The sequence below is a fragment of the Suillus fuscotomentosus genome (genome assembly GCF_016647785.1).
Source record: "Suillus fuscotomentosus strain FC203 chromosome Unknown F5891scaffold_11, whole genome shotgun sequence".
Classification (NCBI taxonomy): domain Eukaryota; kingdom Fungi; phylum Basidiomycota; class Agaricomycetes; order Boletales; family Suillaceae; genus Suillus; species Suillus fuscotomentosus.
This window is the reverse complement of record NW_024539523.1, coordinates 1,114,692-1,140,136: the sequence shown is the minus strand read 5'-3', so window position 1 is coordinate 1,140,136 and position 25,445 is coordinate 1,114,692. Positions and strand designations below refer to the sequence as shown.

The 25,445-nt window shown below is 47.5% G+C and overlaps 11 protein-coding genes across 11 annotated transcripts; 4 read left to right on the top strand and 7 right to left on the bottom strand.

Moving 5' to 3' along the window:
- Window positions 1-1,489: 1,489 nt before the first annotated feature.
- Window positions 1,490-3,139, top strand: F5891DRAFT_1209245 (uncharacterized protein; the record flags this gene model as incomplete). The annotated part of the gene is made up of 7 exons (XM_041369130.1): window positions 1,490-1,562; window positions 1,618-1,736; window positions 1,789-1,942; window positions 1,997-2,092; window positions 2,144-2,272; window positions 2,326-2,507; window positions 2,561-3,139. 7 exons carry the CDS (start codon window positions 1,490-1,492, stop codon window positions 2,777-2,779), a joined length of 972 nt encoding a protein of 323 aa, XP_041229699.1. The 3' UTR covers window positions 2,780-3,139.
- On the bottom strand, window positions 2,806-4,735 carry F5891DRAFT_1162892 (Brix-domain-containing protein). The gene is made up of 4 exons (XM_041365305.1): window positions 4,527-4,735; window positions 4,245-4,475; window positions 3,619-4,186; window positions 2,806-3,560 (listed from the first exon to the last, which is right to left on the bottom strand). Exons 1-4 carry the CDS (start codon window positions 4,704-4,706, stop codon window positions 3,220-3,222), a joined length of 1,320 nt encoding a protein of 439 aa, XP_041229698.1. The 5' UTR covers window positions 4,707-4,735; the 3' UTR covers window positions 2,806-3,219.
- Window positions 4,736-6,101: 1,366 nt separating this feature from the next.
- On the bottom strand, window positions 6,102-7,061 carry F5891DRAFT_67421 (uncharacterized protein). The gene has a single exon (XM_041372743.1). It carries the CDS (start codon window positions 6,673-6,675, stop codon window positions 6,169-6,171), a length of 507 nt encoding a protein of 168 aa, XP_041229697.1. The 5' UTR covers window positions 6,676-7,061; the 3' UTR covers window positions 6,102-6,168.
- Window positions 7,062-7,698: 637 nt separating this feature from the next.
- On the bottom strand, window positions 7,699-9,045 carry F5891DRAFT_946027 (cyclic AMP-dependent protein kinase catalytic subunit; the record flags this gene model as incomplete). Its single annotated transcript, XM_041374651.1, has 3 exons — window positions 7,699-7,860; window positions 7,916-8,712; window positions 8,766-9,045. 3 exons carry the CDS (start codon window positions 9,043-9,045, stop codon window positions 7,699-7,701), a joined length of 1,239 nt encoding a protein of 412 aa, XP_041229696.1.
- Window positions 9,046-10,056: 1,011 nt separating this feature from the next.
- On the top strand, window positions 10,057-11,553 carry F5891DRAFT_1105062 (CDK-activating kinase assembly factor MAT1-domain-containing protein). The gene is made up of 5 exons (XM_041363642.1): window positions 10,057-10,305; window positions 10,363-10,451; window positions 10,503-10,655; window positions 10,708-10,781; window positions 10,830-11,553. The coding sequence occupies exons 1-5, from the start codon at window positions 10,132-10,134 to the stop codon at window positions 11,477-11,479; spliced, it is 1,140 nt and encodes a 379-aa protein (XP_041229695.1). The 5' UTR covers window positions 10,057-10,131; the 3' UTR covers window positions 11,480-11,553.
- A 1,746-nt stretch (window positions 11,554-13,299) lies between these two features.
- On the bottom strand, window positions 13,300-15,515 carry F5891DRAFT_1162888 (peptidase family C78-domain-containing protein). Its single transcript, XM_041365304.1, has 11 exons — window positions 15,386-15,515; window positions 15,206-15,324; window positions 15,008-15,154; window positions 14,825-14,954; window positions 14,638-14,774; window positions 14,516-14,584; window positions 14,426-14,459; window positions 14,338-14,378; window positions 14,075-14,288; window positions 13,692-14,024; window positions 13,300-13,633 (listed from the first exon to the last, which is right to left on the bottom strand). Exons 1-11 carry the CDS (start codon window positions 15,436-15,438, stop codon window positions 13,531-13,533), a joined length of 1,380 nt encoding a protein of 459 aa, XP_041229694.1. The 5' UTR covers window positions 15,439-15,515; the 3' UTR covers window positions 13,300-13,530.
- F5891DRAFT_1016674 (nucleophile aminohydrolase) lies at window positions 15,515-16,930 on the top strand. Its single transcript, XM_041360956.1, has 9 exons — window positions 15,515-15,664; window positions 15,720-15,757; window positions 15,811-15,852; window positions 15,907-16,033; window positions 16,087-16,211; window positions 16,268-16,393; window positions 16,450-16,626; window positions 16,682-16,742; window positions 16,799-16,930. Exons 1-9 carry the CDS (start codon window positions 15,643-15,645, stop codon window positions 16,885-16,887), a joined length of 807 nt encoding a protein of 268 aa, XP_041229693.1. The 5' UTR covers window positions 15,515-15,642; the 3' UTR covers window positions 16,888-16,930.
- Window positions 16,931-18,263, bottom strand: F5891DRAFT_1276229 (uncharacterized protein). The gene is made up of 2 exons (XM_041370229.1): window positions 18,106-18,263; window positions 16,931-18,044 (listed from the first exon to the last, which is right to left on the bottom strand). The coding sequence occupies exons 1-2, from the start codon at window positions 18,128-18,130 to the stop codon at window positions 17,035-17,037; spliced, it is 1,035 nt and encodes a 344-aa protein (XP_041229692.1). The 5' UTR covers window positions 18,131-18,263; the 3' UTR covers window positions 16,931-17,034.
- A 389-nt stretch (window positions 18,264-18,652) lies between these two features.
- Window positions 18,653-19,973, top strand: F5891DRAFT_1185076 (Alpha/Beta hydrolase protein; the record flags this gene model as incomplete). The annotated part of the gene is made up of 7 exons (XM_041366519.1): window positions 18,653-18,837; window positions 18,891-19,016; window positions 19,070-19,179; window positions 19,232-19,320; window positions 19,369-19,394; window positions 19,447-19,576; window positions 19,632-19,973. 7 exons carry the CDS (start codon window positions 18,653-18,655, stop codon window positions 19,971-19,973), a joined length of 1,008 nt encoding a protein of 335 aa, XP_041229691.1.
- A 376-nt stretch (window positions 19,974-20,349) lies between these two features.
- Window positions 20,350-22,996, bottom strand: F5891DRAFT_1185075 (GMC oxidoreductase-domain-containing protein; the record flags this gene model as incomplete). The annotated part of the gene is made up of 16 exons (XM_041366518.1): window positions 20,350-20,472; window positions 20,522-20,644; window positions 20,704-20,723; window positions 20,772-20,995; window positions 21,054-21,142; window positions 21,196-21,259; window positions 21,310-21,447; window positions 21,496-21,544; window positions 21,606-21,695; window positions 21,743-21,969; window positions 22,029-22,148; window positions 22,197-22,207; window positions 22,260-22,439; window positions 22,493-22,584; window positions 22,639-22,890; window positions 22,951-22,996. The coding sequence occupies 16 exons, from the start codon at window positions 22,994-22,996 to the stop codon at window positions 20,350-20,352; spliced, it is 1,848 nt and encodes a 615-aa protein (XP_041229690.1).
- A 1,532-nt stretch (window positions 22,997-24,528) lies between these two features.
- F5891DRAFT_67062 (uncharacterized protein) lies at window positions 24,529-25,319 on the bottom strand. Its single transcript, XM_041372726.1, has 3 exons — window positions 24,952-25,319; window positions 24,615-24,901; window positions 24,529-24,554 (listed from the first exon to the last, which is right to left on the bottom strand). Exon 2 carries the CDS (start codon window positions 24,899-24,901, stop codon window positions 24,638-24,640), a length of 264 nt encoding a protein of 87 aa, XP_041229689.1. The 5' UTR covers window positions 24,952-25,319; the 3' UTR covers window positions 24,529-24,554; window positions 24,615-24,637.
- Between the last annotated feature and the right edge of the window lie 126 nt (window positions 25,320-25,445).

The window sequence follows — 25,445 nt, the reverse complement described above, 5'->3', positions numbered from 1 at the left end:
CGCATCTTTTCCAACACGTCTGGTGTCAGGTCCCCTACGACTCGACATTCAATAACCTCCCTCGCTGTCCCCTACGACATGGAGTCACATTATCCACGAGGTTGAGGGCCCCACACATACTACGCGCCGACATATCAGCTCTTCGATGAGTTAGAGGTCCCCTACGACCATATCTCGACGACGCGTCAAACGACACGACGACCTCCTTCATTGTCCCCTACGACCTGGAATTATTCCCAAGAAGTTGAAGGTCGCCACCCATAGTCCAAGTCCCGCACATACGAGTACGTCTAACAGACCAGGTTTCTTCTGGCTTCCTCCACTGTACAGACTACATGTTGTCTTTGATTTATTGTCTCCTTCATTGATACAATCATGGACTATCTACTTAATTTAATTACGGACTCACTTCTGTGATCTACGTTAAATATATTAATACGAGTATTCCATCATAGACATCGTGTCATGTGCCCACATCACGTTCTTTTACTTGATTATCACCACATCACCTCCCTGACATAAAATGATCGAGAGAACCCGTCATCATAGTACTAGTGCAGTTATGCGACCCGGCTGCGCGGTGGTATTTGAATCAGCAACACCCATCAGCAAGAACAAGACGTGGAATCATTAATCATTCCTGGGTTGGTGGAACGGAGAAGCTGTTCCTTCCCTCATCATTGGAACGTTGGCCGCCCACCCAATACCTGTACATCTCTTTTTCCTGCCAACAGCATGATACATCCTTCTGCACGCCACGACACGTCCTTTCACGAGTTCTCTACCTATCATCGCTGGGTTACAGCTACGGCTCGCGTCGATCAGGCGGCTGGTTGCTAACTGCTGCACTCGCGAAGGGCACGACGGAGCACAGTCGAGTTGGATAAGCGCTTGAGCACTAAGGCGGAATCAAACATGTGACGTGGGCAGGGCCAAGACGGCACTTTACAGCACTCGTTTAGGGCCGCTGAGCCGCAGGACCGCGCAGGTACAAACTCAACCAACTCACGTTCAACCACCCCTGAATTCCGCGCGATGTCACGTGACTTCTTGCAGTAAATTTCTCGACAAAGTATCTCCACTTGCCGCTAAGCTTGCACTACTTGCGTTGTAGGCTATTTCACCGACGAGTACGATAATGCCAAAATAAGGCTAGTCAAGCTACGAGGCATCTACTTTTTCAACTTATGATTGCCTTGTGATAACGTTGAACTTGAAGTTGACGGCAAGTTGGTGTCACCGTTCTTACGACCAATCCTTTTGGGGAATTTACCCGGCGGTAAGCAGTGAAAAAGGCCAAGAAGTACGGTGCTTGTGTCGCTTGGTGTTTCAAGTAGCTTCTAATTTTCCAAAATGCCGAGGATGAACCTGCAGTAAGGTGCGTCGCAATTAACTGATCCCTGAGTCGCAAGCTTGAGCCGAATACTTGGATATAACGTCCAACTAGTGTCCACAGCGTCGTGCATCCCTAAGCATTGGTATTTGCGTCATGGCCGCTTCACCAGGTATCCCGCTGGATACCGCTGTCATCATGTCATCAGTGCTAGAAGGCATTTTATATGGTGTGTATTGCAATGAGTTTTCCCGTCTCATGTCCACCAAGCTAGCGTTCTTTAGGCTTTTCAGTCCTAATGTTTTTAGGTACTATCTGGATAATCATCTACAAACGTCGCACACGCGACGTCAATCGACCAGCTGTTGCAGTTGCCACCCTATTGTTCTTACTGAGTACCGTGGTCAGTGTCTCTCACCGCTTGCGTCCAGTGACATTCGCTGAAGCTTCCCAAGCACATGGTCGTAGGCATCATTCGTATTGAAGATGGACTAGTGAAGCAACGTGACACGTTTCCAGGCGGCCCAGCGGCGTTTTTTGCAGACATTTCCGAAGAAACGCTTGTAGTCAAGAATGCGATACTCGTCTTACAAACCCTGCTTGGCGACGGTGTGGTGGTGGGTTCAAATTTTAATCTGCAAGCTTGAAACCCGCGGCTTATAGAATTCCTCCTCGATCAAAAGATTTATCGATGTTACATTGTGTGGCAATCTGTATGGATTATTATTATACCTTGCATATTGTGGTGTGGTATCGCAGGTTTGTTGCAATCATACTTGCGAAGTGATGTGCTCTGATGTTGCCTGGAAGCGTTCGGCGTTGTTACGCTCTATGACTTTTCGCAAGCGTCGAGTACTAACAATGTCTTCACCAAAAAGACTGGACATTTGGTCGCGACGTTCATGGCCTTGACACTTGCAACAAATTTGCTTAGTTCAGGTAAGCACACTTCTGCGTATGCGCGATGTTGGGTCTCATTACCCTGATGTTAGGACTGTTAGCCTATCGCATCTGGAAGAGCGAACGTAAGGTCTCCGGAATCCGCGCTACAAAGAGGAAGATGCCTTTATTGCGCGTGTTCCTAGATGCTGCTATTTTGTACTCTGCAGCGCTCTGCTCCTCGATCATATGTTTCGTCCTCTCGAACAACGGACTGTATGTTATGGCAGACTTGGTAATTCGGCTGTTAACATTTGTTATCGATATCACTAAGCTGAGATCAACTAGAACGTCCCGATCATCTCGATTGCCTTTTACATGGTCTTCATTCGCATGACGAGTAGTCGACACAATCGAGATTACATCTCAACTGTTCTTGGAGGGGGAAGTGGATTAGAACACAGAAACTCGCAGCAATATCCTATGCAGTCTTTGCACGACATATACAGGCAAAATGATACTACATCCTTCTTGGCTGATAACTCAAAAGCGCGTACATTAGCATAATAATCTATCTAGCTTAGTATGTATCTGCATGAGTTAGAACAGGAGTATGTAGTTAGGAGGACAATGATCGATAGACGTCAAGCGCACATGGCGCTAGACCAATTTAGACGACAGGTGGAGCTCAGCGCTCAGCACGGGCACAGGTGGAGCACAGACAGAAGAGTCTGTCGTACTTATATATTGAAGATGTATTGTCCCCACTCATTTTCATGTATCCACGGCTCGATAGTGCGCGTTAAATACAACCTGGCTTATGTACTGAACACGGGACGCTCTTGAAGCTTGAAGCTTGAGAATCTGAACATTAGTCACCATCACCACCTCACTCTATCACGAGCGGAAGAGGATGAGATGCTGTCCGATTTCCATACATATCGTATCCCCCACTCAGGGTCAAATCATCGTAAATATACTCCAACGTGAGAAACATACTTCATAGTTCACCGTTTTCCTCGTATTCGAACCTTCTTGGTAGGCGGTCTTTCTTCGGGTTCATCCTCACTTTCCTCTTCATCGCTCCCTGGTTCATCATCGCTGCCACCTACTTCACTTATCTCCTCATCTTCATCCCACTCATCATGAGCTTCCTGGTCAGATTCGTCAGCCTCAGCGTCACTGGCTTCCTCATCAGAACCCTCTTGGTTCTTTCGCGACCCTTGTTCTTTTTCTGCTTTCTTCCGTTGCACATTGGTTTCTTGTTCCTCCCTTCTTTGCTTTCGCAATCTCTCCTTAGCGACATGAGAAGCCTTGAGTGCAGCAGCTTCGGCTTTTGATTTTTTGACTACACGATAAACCGATCAATTACCGTTGCATTATTATATGATTGATTTGCAACGCACCGAATTCATGATACAGCACAGCGCCTTCCTTCCCTGGAAGGCCTTCAGAAATTTTAATCAGCTTGAGCTCCATCCTCGGGCCAACTTCACTCAGTCGAACAGCCTTCTTTTGCCCCTTCTTGTTATTCCGCCCAACATAATCATCTGCCAACGACACCGCATCCCCGTCATCGCCAGCAGCACTCGAAGCTGACGATGCCGCAGACTCATACCCGTCGCTCCCTGGGCTAGGCTCTCCTCTTTTTCTAAGCAAGAAGTCCGCGACATCCTTCTCGTTTCCAAGGTCCAAGAACCCACTGGAGGGGTTGGCCAACGATTTTTTGGGGGCACCTTCGAGCACGCGTCGGACGCGCTTTGAGATGCCGTATGGTTTTACAGTGATAACATAGTGCCTGAATTCGACGGTTCCTCTGTCGGCGTTGTATGCTATCAGGACGATCCGACGGCAATTGGAGAGCGACATTGAGTTGGGGGATAGTGGAGGGAAAAGAGATTGGAAGGATTTCATGAGCAGTGGAAGATGTGGGGGCGTTTCGGGAGAGGGTGGAGGGAAGGAAGCGAGGACGACCTATAAAGTTATCATGGTTGTATGAGACTGATGATCGAAGCTACAATATGTCACTTACCAATGGGGCGGTGAGGTACTCCATCCCCATGCTTCGTGAGGATCGAGAAGTTTTCAAGATGTCTTTCATCAGGCTGTAACGTTCCACACGGAAGCTAAGAGTAGGTCCCGCGGGAAGTCGAACCATGCGCAGTGAGGGCGCGACGTCTGTGACAGTAAGAGCTAGCAAATGCGTGACCCCGAGTGCAGGAGCCATAGTCAGGTAGTCTTTTAGTTTGTTACGGTTACGTTCCTGCACTCAGATGTTCAAAGACGTTTGAAACACAAGATTGGTAGGGCTCACCTTTAGACGACTCGCGGTATTTGGTTCCATAACTTTTCGCAGATCGCGAACGAGCTGCGTGAGGGAAGAACCCACTTGTCCATGTTTGATGATGAAGGACCTAGGTTCACCGTCGTTCGCGCGTTGTACAGTTGCCCCTGCACCCTTCAAATGTGTGCGATTTTTGCGTCTGCGAGCCATTGTGATTTTAGGAAACTTTTTCCTTTCGGCATCTCAAGGCGGCTGTTTGGTTCTATTTGACAACGCCTTTAGGATTCAATAAGGACAATCAATCAAAGACATCGCCTATTCTTACATGCGGAAGGAGCCATGCCCATCTCACTGCGTGTTATCAAAAATTTCGGCTGTATGAAACGAGGGTAGAACCTGACCCTAGGTTAGGTTTCAGCCACGTCAGCGCCTTCGTTGGACACCGGCGTCAACATGGCGGTTTTGTCGCATTTCCTCTACGTAGCAGTCAAGGTTTCGCGCTCTCGTCGACACCGGCTGAAACCATGGCCTATCCTCGATAGGGCGACCTCGCGAGCTTTATATATTATATATACACATATATATAATATTAATATATAGGAGTGCTGTAATTATATATATATAGCACTCCTGCTGCACGCGTACGGCCGCGGTCAAATTCAGCTGGTGGCCACCCAATATATCATACAATTGCGGTAGCAGACTGCTCCTCCGTGCTAGATACAAGTATAATTAAGGATCTATACGGGTAAACCCTAAGGTGTCGGAGACCTCACTCGCACCCGCACCCTTACCCGCACCCATGTGAGCCTGTGACCTGTGGGTAATGACACACTCACTTCCTGCAAACAGTGGGCAATGACTTGACTCAGCATGGTTCGAGCTCGTAGGAGGACATACACTCACTTCCTGAGAACGGTGGGCAACGACTTGGAGAGTCAGCATGGCTGTTGCTCGAATGAGGGTCGACACACTGACTTCCTGCGAACGGTGGGCAATGACTTGACTCAGCATGGTTCGAGCTTGGAGGACAGATACACTCACTCTCTGCGAAGAGTGGGCAATGACTTAATCAGCATGGCTGTTGCTCGAACGAGGGTCAATACACTCACTCTCTGCGAAGAGTGGGCAATGACTTGATCAGCGTGGGTGTTGAGGATCGACACACTCACAAACAAACTGCGAACGGTGAGCAATGACTTGTATCAGCATGGCTGTTGTTCGAAGGAGGATCAATACACTCACTCTCTGCGAACAGTGGGCGACTTGGATCAGCATGGCTGTTGAAGATCAGTGGGCAATGTGGCTGTTGCTCAAATGAGGGTCGATACACTCACATCATCCTGTGAACAATGGGCAACGACTTGATCAGCATGGCTGTTGAGGATCGACACACTCACCAACTGTGAATGATGGGTAACGACTTGGACGACGTCAAGAGCAAAGGTAGTTTCAAACTCCGCGTATGTGGGGTCTCGATTAAGCAAGTAATACTACTAAGTCTGACTATACTTATACCGGCGCACTGCAGTCTGCAAGCGCATACATTCGACTCACAGAGCGGATCAAAGTGCAAATGTCCTTGTTGAGTTCATTATTGTATGAGTAAGGGTAAGTGTTGCCTCCGAGTCTGCATGTGTTGCATGTCGATATGCAGCATTGACAAACACAGTCAAGTAACCATTGAGAAGAGCCGGATGTTCTGATAATGCATGTGGGAGGATATCCTCCAGCTCGCTCTGGTCTTCTTGTGCAAGGCCATCCTCGAGGACAGCATCGTTTGATAAGTATTCAGGATCCACCTCTGGGTCCCAAACGTGCTCGTCACCTCCCTCGATATCTTCACCTGTACTAACCCATTCGTGATGCTCGTCGTGTGTGATAGCAGAAGTGCCGAGATCGAGAGAAAGTATACTTTGATTGTCGAGAGACTCATCATCAGATGCTGGAAAGTGTAGAGGAGGGGAATCAGGTCGGGAAGGGTATTCTCCGTCGCTTTGATGCATGCCAAAATTCTGTCAAAGGATGGGGTCTCCGTCAACACGAACATCCTCGTCAACATAAAAGTCTCTGTCAACAGGATCCTCATCCATGCCCATGATGATATCAGCGTCTGCCTCGCGATCAAAATACTCATTGTCGCCCAGAGTAGGTGAGGCCCGTGAGGGTGGACAATCATACTTGGCAGCAGGTTGTGAGGTTTCAAATTCCTGATCGATATCTAAGTCATCTTCGAACATGAGCTTGTTCGCGATTGGACCTGGCTGACGACGAGCATATCCATTTCTCGTGACATGGAGTCTGATTATTCAACTGGTCTGGTAGAGACCCGCTGGTGTACACACAGTGCAAGGACACAAGCGGCGCTATGAATCAGATCCAACAGGTGATCAAAGGACAGTCTTTGGAAGACAATGTATATTACAAGCCATACATGAGTCTTCATACTTGTAATTATCCTCGAGTCGACGGCCACGATAGATGTTCAAATGGCAGGCAGGCAAGGCTCGTACAATTTGAGTGATGTGGTGTCGGTTGTGTTGGTTGGAGACAAGCAGCGCTAGCAGAACCAACGACGCTAGAGCTGCCTTTGTCGTCGCATAAACCCTAGCTATGGGTTAACGTTATATGTACTAATGTGGTAGGTCTGCAGCTGGGTATGCGTTGAGGCGTGTTGAAGGGTTAAGTCGACGCCGTATATACGAAGAGGAAATCAAGGCAAGGAGGCCCGGCCGATAGCTATAGTATCTGCCATCGTTGCGCGGAGCGTCGACTTAGAGTATCAAGTTTACGACTTAGTATCGGCTGGCTGATATTTGGTGGCGGTGACGTGGCTGAAACCTTGGGGACCCCCCAGAATCTCCGCCAACCTCAGCCGTCGGAATTTTTGGACAACACGCAGTGTCTACAGGTCAAAGTTCAAGATTAAATAAATAGTTTCAAGACGTTTGGTGGCTCAATACAAAAACGACAGGAATGATACATCATATGACAGATCAAAGCTACATACGAGACGGAGAGCAGAACGATAAAACAGAGGTGTCGGTTGGGTGGCTCACCGATGATATCCTATGCAAGGGTAACTAAGGACACAGATGGAGGCTGTGGAAGAGAGGCAAAATCAGGTGGAGACAGATGGAGAAATGTTTATGCTATAGATCAGCTGAAAGTCGAGCAGCGATAAATAATCTGAGTTCTCGGATTAGAATTCAAGGAAATGATAGGTTATAGGGTCAAAGCGCCGATGGAGAGGAGGAGGAGCTTCTTCCATGACAAGTCCGGGCATGTCTTCGAGGGTTGGGTGGGGAAGGTTCAAGAAATGACGAGTATCATCCAGTGACGTCGTGTGGGGGATGATCGGTGCCTTTGATCGGTGGAGGTAAAAATTTTAATTCGAGGTAGTTGATCGTGTTTCTCACCTTGATTTCACATCGTTCCAAAGCTTCCCAATCAACGCCTCGGAACCAAGGATGGTGGAGAATGTCTTGTGGTCCACCTATCATATTACCAAGGCGTTTACTTCGGTCAGGATGTAAGAACGCTTTGATCAGTTCTTTAGATAGCCGATCCATGGTGCGTGGCCAATTAATACTGCCTCGTAGGATTTTCTCGTAGATACCGTAGGCGGTCTCATCAAAGAATGGTGGGTAGCCGACTAGCATCTCGTAACACAAAATACCGCATGCCCACCAATCCGCGGCTTTTCCATGACCGTCTGACTGAATTATTTCTGGGGCAAGGTACTCAGGGGTGCCACAAAGAGTCCAGGTACGGTCGTCGACGATTTTCGCAAAACCAAAATCAGTGAGTCGGAGATAGCCTCGAGAGTCGAGGAGTAGATTTTCGGGCTTGAGATCACGATATATGATGTTAAAGGAGTGTAAATACTGGAGGGCGAGGATAATGTTAGCGAGATAGAATCGAGTAACGTCAGGAGTGAAACGGCCCGCCCGTCGGAGATGGGTGAATAGTTCACCACCAGGAACATAAGACATCAACATGTAAATGTTGAGACTGTCTTGAAAGGTTGCAAAAAGGTCCACTACGAATGGATGGCGCACGCGTGAGAGAATATAGCGCTCTGCGTTGACGTGTTCAATCTGGCGGAGGCGTACGATTTCGGTTTTGCGCAAGACTTTCATTGCGAAAATATTTTGAGATCCTGTATTCGCTGTCTTGAGGCGGACTAAGAGCACTCTCCCAAAAGTGCCGGTACCTGTCAAATCAACAATAAGAAAGTGTTGACCTTGGGAGGACACGGGCACAAACCGAGGGCGCCTTTCACCTCAAAATCGAGCAGCCTGAGCACACCCCGTCTCTCTACATGAACTGCTTCATCCTCCAACAACCTTGCAGGAGGTCTTGCGGGTGATTTAGGTGTTGGAGCTACCACGGGAACCTGTGGCTCCTGCCACATTGGAGTAGAAGTGTTGACGGTAAAGGCAGGGTGTTGAACTTGTTCTGGAAGATAATTTGTGGGTTTGGGTTCTCGTTTATCTTCGCTGTTGCCAGGAGACATAGGAGGGGTGATAGGCCCCTGGCCGATCATGGCCTGCGGTTCACAAAAGAGTCGAACATCAACCGAGTTACCAGTCGCACCACCTGGGGCGTCGAATGAGGTCGAACGGGAGGATTGCATTACAGAATCGTGCATCCTTTCACTGAACTAAGATATGAAGGACTGGAAGTTGAGAGTTATGGTGTGATAACAGCGCAGGATGATACAAAATGACGGACCTGAAAAAAGATTGATGGTTTCTCTTCCACCCTGCCGGGGGTGCAATCGCGAAAGTTTGAGAGAATTGATGACTGAATGAATGCTGAGAAGGAGAGGGCAAGCTTAGCGAAGGCAAAGGCGTGGAGATAGGCCTGCCAGTGGGTAGGCCTCGTATTATTTGTGAAGTAGGGGAGTGGATGAGAAGAGAGAGGAAGGAAGATAAGTTGAGCGTGAGTGCGGTTCTAAGTAGGATACGACGGTTGCTGAGACAGAAGTTCACAGAACTTGAATATCCTGACAAGCGTCACCTCGGCCGTTGCCCCGTGACGTGTAAGCGAGCGAGTGTCCGGCTTCATTCTGCTTTTATATTACTTTTAGCCTTTTCGAGTCTTTAAGCGCTCGTGCCACAAGTAATCTTACTACCCTCACCCACTGGACGTCCTATTCAACTCATCCGACGCTTTACTAGCAGGTCTGTCCAGAGTCCAAACTCAAATGACCTCGAACGTCTTATAATTCGATATCGTGCACAGTCACGGCGGCGTCAACCTTTGGTAGAGCCCTGAGTCATAATTGCATAATGAACAAACAGCGGTCTTTCCATTGGTAGCTTGGCAGTCTAGGGCACTCAGGTTTGCGAGGGCCAAGGTTCGTAACCCCCTTCTGGCACAGGCGAAGCCTTTAAGATTCTCTGCAGGGATGTCAGTGACCTGGTCCAACGGAAGAGTCTAATACTGTATCAATGATGCGATGATCCAGATGGGATGAGAGAACTTGAACTGAGGAGCTTTGTACTATGTATACCCCCTGTATATTATGAAATACACGTGTTTGATGACTGCACAGCATTACCTCGCACAAACACCCGGCTGCACAACCCTGGTGTCAAAAACTTGTTTTTCCCTTTATCTATAAGCTATGTCAAACCGCGCCAACGCAGGTGGCTGGTTGAAAGGAAAGACCGTCCGGAAAGGTGGCATAACATCCAATGCACACACCGCTCGCTCCAGCACACCTCAAGTTCAGAGCACTTCCTCTACCCTTTTCAGCGGGGGCGTTAAAGATGCATCTGGGCGAACTACAGAATATTTCGTATGTCGTAGTCTCTATCCTTCAAGCACATCCACTAACATGCTACGGAATCACAAGTCCATGGATGACCAATGCCCTGTATGCAAGTCTGATCGGTACTTAAACCCCAAGCTCCGTCTTCTTGTCAGTTCTTGTTACCACAAAATGTATGCATCCAAGTTCGCATAGAAACACAAGCTGATACCAATATCCTGTAGGTGCGAGTCGTGCATCGACCGCTTGTTCACCTTAGGACCCGCACCGTGTCCTATCTGCCAAAAAGTCCTACGAAAGCTTGCATTCACTCCACAGACTTTTGAAGACCTTACTGTGGAAAAAGAAGTCGCCGTGCGCAGACGAATAGCCAAGGAGTGAGCAATCTTATATTTGTATCAAGAACTGAACCTTACCACGAACGGCTAGGTTCAACAAACGACGCGAAGACTTCTTCGATCTTCGCTCCTACAATGATTATCTTGAAGAGGTAGAAGATATCAGTGAGTACTTCATCTTTGACGGTGTCATGCCGTACTCATGTCGTCAAGCTTTCAACCTTATCAACGACGTCAACATTGCTCAGACTGAGGCTCGGATACTCGCTCATCGACGTGAAAACGCAGCTCTTATAGAACTCAACTCTCAGCGGGAAGAACAATACGCGCAAGCTTTAAAGGAACAAGAAGAGCTAGAACGCCAGGAGAAAGAACAGCGTGCACTAGAGCTGCGAAGAGAACAGGAGATAGAGCGTGAAGAACGAGAAACAGCCCAACGCGAGATCATCGATCGCCTCGAGACTAGCACAAAGAGTGCTGCCAAGGTCATCGCCAAATCTCGTGCCGAAGCAATGAAGAGATCATCCGCTCGTTCTACTACTACCACGGTTCTAAGAAGCAATGCCCAACTCCTGCGTGCACGCGCTGCTCAAAGTACTGTTATTCCAGATCCACCACATGTCCCCTTGCAGGACGATTGGTATGCTTACGACGATCTCTACACGATCCGGGACCAGTACGACGATATGTACAGCGACGCAGTGAGGAAGGATCGTGAAGGAATCATGAGAGCGGGAGGATATCGGGTCGAAGAAGCTTGGGACAGAGCTCTCAGGTGTGCTGTTGCTGGATTGGATTTGCTACCTCTGTCGGGGCTGAACCCATCACCTGCACGGACTGACAGTATCGTAACACCCGCCTGAAAATCGATTGCAGTGTTTGTTCCGCATTGATGTATCAAGTCAGCTATGACAATTCTAATACTCCATCCCAGGAAGGCTAAATCCAAAAACAATCGCTACGTCAACATTCCGCATGAAAGATAGCGCAGCATGTGTGTAAGCTAAATGGTCTCCAAAAATCATGAAGTCAGGTACGAACGTCTCTTTTTGTCCAGCCAAGGACGATGGGAATGGAGGTGGCTCGATGAACAATGTCAATAAAGGCTGTACGCCATCTTGTTTGACGCAACCTCAGGGCCTAAATTTACGGAGCAACCATCCTCACAAGAATCGTGGCCTACAAATGTTCTAGTTTACTTCCCCGTGTTTGTCGCTGAAGTCCATCTCCTGTAGTTCCGGGAAGGGGGGATGTCACAGAGAGTTCTAAAATGCGACGTGAGTTCACTTGCTTTCTGGCTGCCTTCTCGAAGTGATTGACCTATTTCAGAGCTTCGATATTCTGGCCATGATGTTCAAGCCAAAAGGTACTTAGTATCTTGTTCGATCATTGGATCATTCAAGTCGACATTATATCATCGGCCAATGGTGAGTGGTTCGAACATGTACTCACCGTTCAGTGCGAAACTCGAGGTGCTCGATTTCAGCGCGCATCATCCCGTACGCACTTTCGTTGTGCCTGCTCTCAATGTCCTATCCCCTTGCGAAGCTATGATCTTGCCTATCACCTCTGCGCACGTATCAATAATCGTGAATACTCCACACGTGCAATCAACATACCTGCTCAATAGCCTTCGTCAAAAAATGCTGGTCCCCCTCAGTCAATTGTTGAACTCTAGAAATGATCTCCTTGTTGTGCCTTCAGCGAAGTACTGCGTAAGGAGTCGATACTTTCAAGTTGGTGCGCTGAACCACAGAACCCACTCGTCGGAAAGCTGTGTGGAGGACCTGCTAGACTGCCTTAACTACTCTGCATATCTGACAGCGACGTCCAGTTTCTTTTCCAATCAGTTACTACAGATGAATGGATGGGACGATTCATATACTAGAGCGGGTATCTCTCCGATAACAAATAACAGCGACCAAGTCTACTTTTCAGATCCATCGATATGTGCAACATCTAATTGCGCTACAACTATAACTCACTATTTAACGTTCAACCGCCACATGATGCATGATGAACGTCAGGATGCTAGAAATATTGTAGTTGCATAGATCTTAAAGGACCAGGAACTCTGACAGATTTCCATACAAAGCTTGACAGCACCTACAGTCACTAATAATTCATCTGGGCATTTGTATCACATCTGTTTGACATATTTTTCTACTCAAAATCCTGAACGTCAGGGATATATGCCCAGACTCCAGAAATAACCATATTGATGAACTTAGCGAGGAGCTACACATCGTGCCATTGATCACGATAGCATGCGAAAGCAGAACTGACTTACTGTTGCGACATGTCATCCGGACTGCCAGCTCAATGGGAAGGGGGAATGGGAAGAACGCAGTAACCATCAGGAGCCTATTAGTATCACAGGGCAAACAATGAGTCAAGGGATTGAATTCTAGACGCAAAAAAGCAAATTACACTGTTTATCCAACAAAAGCCACCGCAACAATCCGTTGATGATTTGCAAGGCGAGTATTGGGACCCACATGCACTGGCAGACATAGATAGCGTCAACGCAGTAACAACGCAACGGAAGGGAAAATGCATTATTTGTGCAATAGATGATATGAATTCTGCAAGGGGGTAATGATGGCCTGGGCAGTGTTATGGAGGTATTTGGGCCTGAAGGAGGCCGGAACTCGGTGGCTCTATTGATTAGTTTGTCACTATGATTGCATCCAAAACTTCGCAGAAATAGCAGACACGGATTGCACGTAGATGTGCCCGAATGGGACAAAAAGAATCTGAAATATCGGTTCAATGTTCATCACGCCTGGATTTACACGGTCATGCTCTACCGTGACTATCCTGTACAGGTGCGTGATCAAAAACATGTCAAATTATGGGGTGTGATGCTGATGAATTACTGGGAAACATGACTGTTGGGTCAAAACAAGAAAAATCAACCACACGAGATGCTCGTTACAACCTTTCGCTTGTTACGTTCTTCAATGGACCATGAATCGGTCATGGGAAAGTACAGTATCTGGTAGTTTTGCTTGCGCCTGAGGACAGGTCACTGAGTCCGCATGGTCCGTGCAATAAAATAATAATAGTACGCACTGCAATTTACGCGTGCCGAGCCGAAAGTGATTAACGACGTTGCTAGGGTCAAGTGTCAATAGCTGCGTTTGACCTGGAGAAATACCCGATCCCTGGTCATTCCTGGGTGTGTCAGAGTCTTCCACGATGATGATATCGTTGTCTGATCCAGATGATTTACTTCGTTTGTGCTGTTGTATATCGGAAGACGACGAAGGACGTTTCAGCTTCGAGGAGCGTCTGTTAGACGTTGGATGTACGACAGACTGTAGCACTTGATTTGTCCGAGACTGTTCCCATACAACAGAAGAAGGTCCAGCTATTGCAGCTCGACGCATGCTCAGTCTAGGTGGCCTTTGAGACATTGCATCAGCATCTCCACCTACTCATAACAGCAAATTTACCTCGAAGGGTCAAATACGAGAAGATTGGTGTCCCCATTCTTTGAGATCTCGTATCCAATGATTGTTTGAGAATGGCCATTAAACTGCAGAACAAGAGGCATTTTGTCCGTTGCAATCACAGGTGAAGCGCCGCGAAGAACATCAGTCACCGTGCCTTGTTTTGAATTTGGTGGCGAAAAGTATTGGACAATCCAGTCTATCATAACTTGAATCCCTGACAGTGGGATAAGTCTAATACTCGCCAGTGTAGAACTGAAAGTCACCTTTCTCGCTTTTTGAAAGATCAAAATCTACGAGCTGCGAGCTGTATGAAGACTCAGCACGTCGTCTTACAAAGAGGGAATGACGTACGGGACTCCACGAAATGTAAATGCGGTATAGAGTTCTGAAAGCGCGCCTATGAATCAATCGGAACCCTAAGCAGCAGTTTTTGAGTCGTACCTGCTGTACCAATCCATTTATTTGTGTCTACCAGGTTCCTTAAGTCTTTGGCACCTTCACGGTCATAACCTGCCAAAGACAACTTAGTACTGTAATTATCTTGCAAATGCCGACATATGCACCTTCCTTCCACGCAGCTTCTATCCAACGTTGCAAATTGCGAACACCAGGGGGGAAGGGGTCATCTAGTAAGGCAAAATATATGGTCTGGATTTGCTGATCCATTAGCGCAGCACATGCCATGAGGAAATTGCGATATCTGATATGGCACGTCAATTAGATAGAAACAGTGACTGGTGTTATACCTACCCACATCCCCATCGGCGGTCAAATGCCTCAACACAGATATGAGTAGCTGATTCATAGCAGAGAACAGCTCTGCGCGTGTTTCCTTTGGTATGACATTTCTTCAAAGCATGTTTCAAGAGCGGGATCAAGCCTGGTGTAGTTATACTCAAGGGGCACAGACCATGTGAATTCTAGCAGACATACCTGGACAGCAGTTGTCAGGTGGCGGTCTCGACAGGGTAGGATACCAAAATTCATCTGCCGGTTTCTTCCTAAGTGGCAGTTGGAAGCTGCAAGGTTTGAACAAGTCTTTGGGTATTGCTGGTTTCTTGAATTTATTACTAGGTTGTTCTATCAAAGATGTGAGAACGCGGAGCATAAAACATGTTAGTAGATGCGTACTACTAGAGCTGGAGTTGAAGTGTGTTTCATAGTGCTGTTGGCGCTGAAGTTCGCTGAGGTTCTCGGAGTCAAAATTCAAGTCACACAACTGGCACAGTGTTGGGCCAGCCTGAGCACAGCTGGTGGTATCACCAGAATAAGCTTGCAGAGGATAACGATAGACTTGATGGCTTCACTCACGATGGCCGTGAGCTCCTCTCGCCGATAATTTCTATCTCATCATCCGAGTCCATTTGATTCGTGTCGCACAAGCAAGTAAGTACTGTCACTTGAGCACTTTAACTTGTTGGCGGTTAAATGTTAATTAGTTGGTCGTGTTTTCGATATAAATGGATCCGCTTACTAAGCAAACGTACGCCAGCCTCGACGCGCGTTCAAGCATATAAGTAAGACTTCGTATCACCTCTGTAGATCACATCCACCACTTGCTTGCAGCTATGTCTAGGTCATATGATCGCGGTGCGTCTCTGACATTTGCAGAAGCTGACAAGCTCAACTACTGATCTCTGTACAGCACTTACTGTCTTCTCTCCGGATGGTCACTTGTTCCAGGTCGGTGAAGTCGCGTCTAAATGACCGTGATCTTTGCTCCATCTATTCTATAGGTCGAGTATGCCCTTGAAGCTGTTCGCAAGGGAACATGTGCTGTAAGACTTTGACGTTGTTTAGCTTAATGGTGGCGCTCATTGTCGGTCTGGTAGGTCGGTGTTCGGGGCAATGATGTGGTCGTCCTTGGCGTCGAAAAGAAATCCGTCTTGCAACTCCAAGATCCCCGTACCGTTAGAAAGGTTGTAATGCTTGATGACCACATCTGCTTGGCATTTGCCGGTACGCTTCTGAATGTCCCGCTCGGTCGCATCGTTTGATCTCACATCATGCAGGCTTGACCGCGGACGGCAGAGTCCTCATCGATAAAGCGCGGATAGAATGTCAAAGTCATCGACTTACCGTAGAGGATCCCGTCACAGTAGAGTATATAACAAGACACATTGCTGGTATACAGCAGGTCAGTAGTTGATTGTTGTTGGCATGGAGTTTATCCTCATTTCTATACTCCCCCAGAAATACACACAGTCCGGTGGTGTACGACCATTTGGTATCTCAACATTAATCATCGGGTTTGATCCACATGATTCGCGACCAAGACTATACCAGACTGAGCCGAGTGGTATCTATAGTGCATGGAAGGTTAGTACATTCTCCATTGTATAGTACGTGACTGATATAGCCCACCTTGTTTGTAGGCCAATGCAATTGGTCGATCGTCGAAAACGGTCCGCGAGTTCCTTGAGAAAAATCACAAAGATGGCATGACTCGCGAAGAAAGCATAAAGCTGACGGTCAAAAGTCTTCTCGAAGTTGTACAGACAGGAGCGAAAAACATCGAGATCAGTGTCATGGAAAGTTATGGCAAAGTCACGGTTCGACTTCATCTTGTTTTATAAGTTATTCATTGGTCGCTGACAAACTTAATAGCACTTGGAGCTACCTGAGATCGAAGCAATTGTTGCCGAGATTGAGCGGGAGAAAGAAGCAGGTATGTATTCTGCATGCTGATTTTGAATGCTAAAGATCGCTGATTGCTGTAATCAGAGGCCGAGAGGAAACGGTCCAGGCTGGCGGCGACTGCCGCTGGGCAGGCAGCAATGGCAACGCGGGCGGATCAGTCTTCTGGACAGTAATCTTATGTTCTCGTGCAATTACATCTACATCCTTTGCCGTGAGCCCGTCCATGAGCCTTTTCAAATCTGCTGCATTCTACAACATTTTCTCAAAAAACTACTCAAGATTATATATATATACAGAGTGTGGTCTCCAAGCGATAACCATCATCGAGCTTTCTCTTCCTTGACAATGGCCTCTGCATTTATTGTCGCTTCTCTCCACATCATTACTCCTGCGATTGCAGCTGCAGGTCCCACTAAGAAAGTGGCCGACACATGCCACAAAATCAGCACCGCTAAGCCTGTTAGACTTCTGGCGAACCACAGCGTTATCAGAAAGGTCGAGCCCGCTGTAAATACTATGTCCCACTTCAGGAACGCTGCAACACCTTCACTAATAGAATTTGACGGGTCCAAAAGAGATGTAGGGGGCATTATAAGCTTTTGGACGAGTGTTGGACTGTTGAAAAGAGGCCAGACGTGCGCAACGTGCAAATAAGCGGAAATGACGTATACAAGAAAGTACATGGCTTGAACAGTGCCGTATCCCGACCCAGTGTGATGCGAGGGGGATCGGATTTTGGAGTGTGCCCACTGGGCGATTGCCATGTACACAGGGAAGAACTGCCATATGGCAGTCACCATTGGGTCTTCAAGAACCACCATGCAAGCGGTGGGGATAGCATAGCCAACAACAAGGGCAAATAAAAGTGCTTCTGCGTTCCCTTGATTGATTCTATCGCTGCGACGGGTCGTGCCACCAGTAAGCGCGAAGGCAAACCAATAAATCGGCATGACCGCTGCAGAGCTACAGATCTGGTAAATCACGCCAATAGTCGCAGGTATCTTGAGCCGCTTAGGGTGATATTCGCGAGTGGCTTCTGCGAAAGGGATGATGGCAATTGCGGCAAGCGTGGTGGACATGAGTATTAGAAGTGGTCGGTAGGTGGTGTTCATTAAGCCATGGTAAAACGTAACAACGACGCAGAGGTTGAAATCGAGAGGGGGGATACTGGTGTATGAGATACGCGTTGGGAACGATGCCCCCTCTACTGGCGCGCCACATCCTGCGTGTATCTTTTCAACCAGGCCATTTCCGTGGAGACACCAAACCATGACCACGTAAGCCCCTGCGACTGCGAGAAATGGGAACACAGCAAGCATCCCGGCTGGGGCTAGAAAGCGCTAATTAGTATCGGGTGGACCAAGTGATCTAGTAGTAAGTGTACGACTTACCCCCAGAGATAGACGTTGGAGTCATTAGGGAAGCTAAAATTAGATTCGTGAAAGTCTTGGGCTGTGTGAGGACGATATATCTTGTACAAAGTAGAAAGAAGAGCTCGTTACTGGCTGACAGTGAGGATCGACTCGTCTGGCAACGTGTACTACTACAACACGCACAAGCAGAATCATTAGTAATTATTGGGTCCTTATATACTAGGATTTTGCCGCATCGATGATCGTACCACATCCGTGGCGCACCCTAGGGCCTATACGTACACAACAAGTGGTCTTGTATGTGTATATAATATGTCTACGTCGTCCATAAAGATGATTTTTGATTAGTACATGGTGCGGCAGTGATGTGGCAAAATACCTGAGCCAGTAATTATTACCCCCGGATCAAATGTTTCTGAACCCTGGACTATAGCAGCTACTGCTGTGTTGGCAGGACACGGTAGCATCATGGATACGGCAACTTCTCAGTTCGTGGGCCTTTCTTTGCTCAAGTCCAACTAATAATAAGTAACGGGTACTGTCATAACACTAGCTCCAAACAACCATGTCAGTAGCGCACGACCAGGTTTTGGGCCCCGAATATCAGACAATTTTCGACCCAGACACATGCACTCGCAGAGGTCTTTGTCCTGTAACACAAATACGCAGCCAGGAAGGTCCGCTTGAGAGTCACTCTTTGTACTATGAGCAGCACGGCACCGGACCCGAGAAGATCGTCTTTATCATGGGGTGAGTCCAATGTAGTTGAGAGCTTTATAACAGGTTTGCTAGAACATCTGTAGTGTTAATAGCACATCCTTCGGATGGTTATATCAGGTCGAGCACTTCAGCAAACTTCCCCAGTACTCGGTACTAGTGTTCGACAATCGTGGTGTGGGTATGAGCGGAACTCCAAGAGGTCCATACACGTGCGTTTCTACTTTGATTCTAGCTGATGTGTATTTATTCTTTCGAATTATAGAACAAGTGGCATGGCCGAGGACGTCATAGTATTGCTCGACTATCTGAGATGGACCGAGGAACGTAGCATTCATGTTGTAGGCCTCTCGATGGGCGGAATGATAGCACAAGGTATTATCATTGTCTTTCAAATCGATTCATGGTTCCTACACCGTATCCCAAGAGCTCGCGGATCGTATACCCGACAGAATAACTTCCCTGAGCTTGATTGTTACCACAGCAGGTGGTCAATTCTGGCTGAATGTGCCACCTGTAGGTCTTTTATTTGTAACTAATGAAATCCATACTGAGTTCTTCTAGTTGAAAGGTTCTACGGCGATGACAAGGTTAGATATGATGCGCCCTCCACGTCCGCATGTTAATTCCTTTCATGTTTAGGCTATTAATGACGGGGGATCCTGACGTGAAGGTTCCCATCGTAATGGATATGCTGTACCCTCAGCCGTGGCTAGAGAAGAAGGCTGAAGGTGACCCAGAAGGACGGACTAACTTAGAAGTTCAATCTGCTGTCAGTATAATGATACGTTCATGGCACGTTAGTGGCTGACCTTATTTCCATTAAGTTTTACCATCGGCGTCTGAAGATCACCCGACCCCAAACACCTTTGGGTGCTTTGTCGCAGATGTATGCGGGGCTCACCCACCATGTCTCGCCTGCACGGTTGCGCAAGATATCCTCATCGATACCTAAAGTTCTCATCCTGACAGGCGACCAGGATCACGTAATACGTAGTTCTAACAGTCGCCATCTACATCGTCATATGCCTGAGGCCGAGTTTCATTGGTGGGAAGAGACGGGACATGGAATCTCGGCGCAGTGGACGACAAGACTCAATGAGCTCCTGGAGAAGACATTTGAAGAAGGGAGGCTGTCAATTGCAGTCGCTGCTGTAGACATGAATTGAATTATTGCCATACTGTGGTACCATATGTGCTGCCTATACCTATATTTTCCCTGAGACCAGTTATTAGTGTATCATCTGACAGTAGATTGTTAATGCCAGATGGTGGGCGAATACCTGGCAGCCATGTTTCCAACGGTGTATCAAGAAGTTTTTGCAGGAATTGCCAGCTACGGCTGTGAATGGTACAGTTCATATGTACAGGCAACTTGGTCGTGTTGCTATGCAGCACCTGATATTGAGGCTGCTCTAATATACTATTACCAGAATTTGCAATCCAATTACTGTCCTCAAGATTTTGAGATACGTGCTGATTGCGTGTCAATGATCCACGCATAAAGTACATGCTCATGATCACTCCTGCGAAGATGCCTACTAATCACAGACGCGATCGAGGACTTTTCCACGACAACTCACTGCATGGTCTGCATTCAATACCCAGGTCATCAGCAATCATCATCGCAGCCTTCTCCCCAATGAGAAGCGCTGTCGAATATGTGTTCTAGAGAGACGGTTAGACTGCATGTCAACGATCCCCGACTAATACTCACTGTGCCAACATTTTTCGGCGCAATAGACATATCCGCAACTTTGAGGTTTGTCACGCCGTACACGTTTAGCCGAGAGTCAATGACCCCTTGATCTGCCCTCGGCTTCATGGCGCAAGTTCCGAGCTACACATGCAAGGCTCAGGTACCTCGTGTGAAAGCATGAAAGTTTCAGCTGTACATACCGAATGCCATGTCGTTTGCACTGAGTATCAATTCAGCATTTTAACATAACGATAGGGATGCGACATACTGCGACTACGATGGTATCGATCGATCGCCTCGTCATCCTCTGCTGTGTAAATTAAGTCAGGCGCATTCAAGTCCACTGGTCCGATCGTTTCTCCGCAGACTGCGGCGCTTCCCGTTGGGAAATGGGGGTGGCCGGCGGGGACTTCACCCCTGTATGAAGGCATGCGTCGAAGGATTTCGCGCATCCTTTTGTACCCAAAGTTAAGAGGTACAATATCGGTTGGACTGTGCGAGTTGTCGTGGTCACATAACTCACATCAGTGAGTTGAAATTGCCGACTCACTCATCCAGGTAACCTGTTTCGAAGTCAATTCCTTCCTGGCCGTTCTCGTCCAATTTGATATGAAGGCTGCCGGCAGACACGGGGTACAGCTATTGGAAAATTCAGAACAAAAATCACGGGGTAGTAGATATGGAGGTAGTACTGTAAAACAGCAGGCAACCATGTAATTGCGAGGAGGAAGGATACGCAAGCGTAACCCAGCGGTTCTGGTTATTGTGAGCATTCGTGCGATATCAAATCAAAATAATGTGCATACCCTGCACAGAGGGCAAATATTGCAACAGCCTTATCTGGGCGGTCCTGGAAAAACTCTTTCCAACGTGGTTGAAAGGCTGAACCCATAGCTTTCAGTTCGTCGTCATCAGGACGCCATTTGATTTTTGCATCGCTGCCACTGATATGCTAATCAGTACATTACTAGCACTGAAGGTTTTGTACCGACTTTTGGGCAATAAGTGACTTGCCATCAACTTTCCATTGCGCCAGGTTTTCTAAAACATTTCCCGGGCGCTTATGTAAAAGGGACCGGGTATATAGCAAGAACATGCTTACCCTGGACAACGTTCTCCTTCCCAAGCCAGAGGGGATCCATAGTAATAGCTTCGTCAGCAGCAAAGTATGGAACAAAGACACCGTTGTGATCTCTTCACCCTAAGTTGACATCATGAAATAAATGATTGAACACGGACCTCGATAATTTTCTCCAACGCCGGGCAAGTTCACCAGCTGCTCGATATTGCACCGCTTCAGAATGGTTTCGGCGCCGATCCCAGACCTCTCGAGGATGGCTGGCGAACCGAATGCCCCAGCAGAAATAACAACAAGCTTTGATGCTCTCACGATGCTTGATGACTGACCCGCATCTGGGCAAGACACTAGGTCGCTGGTGAACTCGACACCTACGGCACGCTTATCTCTTTTATTCAAACAAGACATCGGCAAGGTTGCGATCCAACTTGAATGTGCAATACTCACTGGAATATTACGCGCTTCACGCGCTTGCCAACCCATATTTGCAAATTTGCATTGTGAGCTTGGTTGTAGACATAGTGATGGGCCGCATCAGAACGTCTTCCGGTTGTCCCGTCGATGTACCTTCTCATCTATAAGCCCAATTCACAATAGATGACAGCACAAGCTCACTTCGCCCATGGCTGAAATGGATCTCGTAAGCAGACTCCGCAGAAAGAAATTCGTGAGGCGCACACTGTATGTGTTACACGTTTCTAAATCATCAGTATCTTCGACGTGTTGCCTCTTGTGATACGTTGTGCCAACATGGATGAACTCTTCGCTGACACCTAGTTTGTATCCACCAGAAGACACTTTGATAGGTCCACTGTACCCGTGGGTTGGGCGATCGGGCTGCACCTCATATGTCTCCAGCTAAGCGATAAGTAGTTCAGCTTGAGAAATATGAAGACGATTCAATCGAGGACCTTCTTCATGAGGGGGAGCAAGTTCTTAGATTCCCACCCTTCGGTTCCCCAGTCATCAAAATCTGAGGCAGGCGCACGAGTGTAAAACATAGCTGACCGAGTCAACGTATCAAAGTCATGCTATTCAGTGCAAGAACGCTACGAACCATTCACACTCGAGCCTCCACCAATGCAATGTGCACATGGAACGATCGGAGCACGGCCGTTGAGACGTGGACTTGGATTTCCAACGTTGAATGTCATGGTGGTACTCGTAGGCGCCTGATGGCTTGTATACCGGTAAGGCTGCACATGCGCAGCTTGATCGAGCGTGTGTTGGCCTCCTTCGAGAATTAAGATACTAAGCGAGGGATCCCATGCAGCCAGGCGGCCTGCGACAACACAAGCTGTGGTACCGCCTGAATCATGATACAACGTTCCGTCAAGATAATCGCTACAATGCGAGATGTATCACTCACCCCCAGCAAAAATAATATCAAATTCTGATATGATTGGATGAGGCATCGAAGGGTGCATCAAGCGGGAAACTAATTGTCAGCAGTGTACCCAAATTATATCCCTCACTGATGTAAATAACAAAGAGAGTACGTGTTGGCGTCAGTATGGAAGGCGAGTTGACGCCGAGTCGAACGCGGACTTACTAGATAGACAGCTGAGCATTACGCTATTGTGATACATTGCGCTTTCCCGCGTTCATACCCGGTGAAAGTCACAAGAGTCTGAGATCATCGGCGGGCCTCAGCAAGGAGCAAATAAGAAGAAACGAGACATAGGTACAGCGAGAAAAGGGCTAAACGACGCAAAGATGATCACGCAAATGTAAAATGTCACAGATTTTTGCTATCCATACATGGAAGGGAGGATCACTAGCCGAGCAGGCAGACGAGCGCCTACTTCGGAACTCTGCACGTCAACAAGATGCTAACACAAAACCGATAACAAGCTGCGCACATAGTCTTGAGGTACACGAGCATCAGTCAACTGTTCCAAAACGACCAACACAGCGCCAAATCGCTCACTGAAGGTCGAGAAAGTGCTGCAAGATAACGCCAACGTTAGCGCCTTTTGTGCAACGAACACTACTACTGAAGAGAGAGGCAGCGCAAAGGGTCAGAAGGGAAACTATCAAACCGCTCAAATATTTCGTGATGACGGCGGGGCTGTGCCGGAAACAAGCAGGAAAATGATCCATGGGTGCAAAAACAGATGCTGACCACATCAGAACATCGGTCAGAAGCCGACGCAGCACAGAGCAGTGGGTGTAATTGGATGCCTGAAAGACACGAAGATGAAAAGGACCCCTTGTTTCGAGTCGCCACAATCGACTCGCCGTCAAATCCCGCACAACCTGCAAACAGCTCAGTGCACGAACAACAACGGTCACGTGTGCTCAATGAAAGATCACGAAAACCAAGAACATGAGTTTTCAGGGGATTCGAAGCACAACGGATGTCAATCAGGGTAATAAAGTGCATTATAGTAACTGGCGAAATCGCATGCAGCGGACAACAACATTCGTCAAGAACGCGTGCGATGCAGCACGGGACTTTGTAGACGAACGTCGCATACTGCGCGAAAGGACAAGCCAATGCACAGAACAGAGAACCTACGAGTAAGCAGTGTAAAATATAACAGCGATAGCACTCAACAGCATGCAGAAAAGAGAAAGACCCACAGCTTGATGATGATTGGCAACATCAAGCATGGAAGAACGAATAACGGGAGGTTCAAAGTTGAACCGTACATAGTTGGGGAGAATTGGCGTCAGGTCAAAGAGAAGAAGTGCATGAGTGTAACTTTTCACAGAGCAGGAAATCCCTGGACAAAGCGGTTAGCCCCTGGGACAGATGTTGCAGGTCTTGTCATATTAGAAATTGGGCGCAAACGAGTGTTGAAAAATAACAAGAAATTGCAAAGAGGAAAATTAGACCCGGTGGAGTCAGGAATTGGCGCGTCAGCCGCAGCGCTACGATTATATTTACATTAAGCAATGAAATTTGAAGTTACAGTAGCCAATCATAACGTTGAACATGTTTGACAGGCCGGAAAAGGTATGCGCATACTGTAATGACGATCCGTGTATAAGGTGATGTAAGAGAGGAGAAAAACTTGTACCACTTACTACATGATACATCCATGCCGTGTTCACCGTTCCTTCAACAATCTCTTCAGCTGAACGCGCATCTCCTTCGGCGCTTTACCAATAGCTGTCTTCGTGACATGCGGCTCTATGCGCAAATTTGGTGGCCATATATCACCCGCTTCTTGTTGCCTGCGAGCCATAATCCGGAGCAGAGGCTCTTTGAATGCACGCTCATTCTGGTTTGTGAGCGGTGGCGGGAGAACTTTACTTCCCGGCTTTATAGAAATCCTTGGAACGACTCGGAGAGTGTGCGGTATAGCGGACATCTGATACAATTGAATTGTCAGTACTATTCAGTGTAGGGATTCCGACTTACTTCAAACTTGGTGCTAGAAAAGCAGGCGTGACTGGGAGAATCTGAGCGTGACAAATACAACAGGCAATTTGTGATGTCACGCGTTTAGGGACGCGCCGTGATAGAAACTTGTCTTACTCTCTCAGCTCGTGACTAGGAGGCAGACTTGAACAATTTTGATTTGTAGTTCAACGTTGTATCACTGGCTCTTGCGAGTATGAAGCGTTCTGCAGGCTCCACCAAAGGAGCATCAAAAAGGCAGAAGGTTTCAAGTGCGACAAGTACTAGGAGCCAGGACAGGGAGAAAGAAACATCAGAATGGCCTGAGTATTTCCAAGATGTGAGTTGAATATTTATATACATGAACTCTTCCGCTAAGTATCGTGGAACGCAACCTGGAGTTGTTCAAGGTATGTCAATCCAACCAACCTGTTTCTTCCGACTCGTTTTGAGTCTTCATGTCACTACAGATCTTCAAGGCGAGTTACAGTATGCGCATGTCTGAGGTACGCTCA

Excerpts from the sequence above, each read along its gene's own strand:
- F5891DRAFT_1162892 (XM_041365305.1), bottom strand. The coding sequence starts at position 4,706 with ATGGCTCGCAGACGCAAAAATCGCACACATTTGAAGGGTGCAGGGGCA. Across the intron at positions 4,476-4,526 it reads ATACCGCGAGTCGTCTAAAG|GAACGTAACCGTAACAAACT; the intron begins GTGAGCCCTACC and ends ATCTGAGTGCAG. Across the intron at positions 3,561-3,618 it reads TGTGCTGTATCATGAATTCG|TCAAAAAATCAAAAGCCGAA; the intron begins GTGCGTTGCAAA and ends TTTATCGTGTAG.
- F5891DRAFT_67421 (XM_041372743.1), bottom strand. The coding sequence starts at position 6,675 with ATGATTGTCCACCCTCACGGGCCTCACCTACTCTGGGCGACAATGAGT.
- F5891DRAFT_1105062 (XM_041363642.1), top strand. The coding sequence starts at position 10,132 with ATGTCAAACCGCGCCAACGCAGGTGGCTGGTTGAAAGGAAAGACCGTC. Across the intron at positions 10,656-10,707 it reads CGCAGACGAATAGCCAAGGA|GTTCAACAAACGACGCGAAG; the intron begins GTGAGCAATCTT and ends ACGAACGGCTAG. Across the intron at positions 10,782-10,829 it reads TGAAGAGGTAGAAGATATCA|CTTTCAACCTTATCAACGAC; the intron begins GTGAGTACTTCA and ends CATGTCGTCAAG.
- F5891DRAFT_1162888 (XM_041365304.1), bottom strand. The coding sequence starts at position 15,438 with ATGGACTCGGATGATGAGATAGAAATTATCGGCGAGAGGAGCTCACGG. Across the intron at positions 14,379-14,425 it reads TTTACATTTCGTGGAGTCCC|CTCGCAGCTCGTAGATTTTG; the intron begins GTACGTCATTCC and ends GTCTTCATACAG. Across the intron at positions 13,634-13,691 it reads CTCGGCACGCGTAAATTGCA|GCGCAAGCAAAACTACCAGA; the intron begins GTGCGTACTATT and ends ACCTGTCCTCAG.
- F5891DRAFT_1016674 (XM_041360956.1), top strand. The coding sequence starts at position 15,643 with ATGTCTAGGTCATATGATCGCG. Across the intron at positions 16,394-16,449 it reads GTATCTATAGTGCATGGAAG|GCCAATGCAATTGGTCGATC; the intron begins GTTAGTACATTC and ends CCTTGTTTGTAG. Across the intron at positions 16,627-16,681 it reads AAAGTTATGGCAAAGTCACG|CACTTGGAGCTACCTGAGAT; the intron begins GTTCGACTTCAT and ends CAAACTTAATAG.
- F5891DRAFT_1276229 (XM_041370229.1), bottom strand. The coding sequence starts at position 18,130 with ATGACTCCAACGTCTATCTCTGGGG. Across the intron at positions 18,045-18,105 it reads TCCAACGTCTATCTCTGGGG|CCCCAGCCGGGATGCTTGCT; the intron begins GTAAGTCGTACA and ends AGCGCTTTCTAG.
- F5891DRAFT_67062 (XM_041372726.1), bottom strand. The coding sequence starts at position 24,901 with ATGTCCGCTATACCGCACACTCTCCGAGTCGTTCCAAGGATTTCTATA.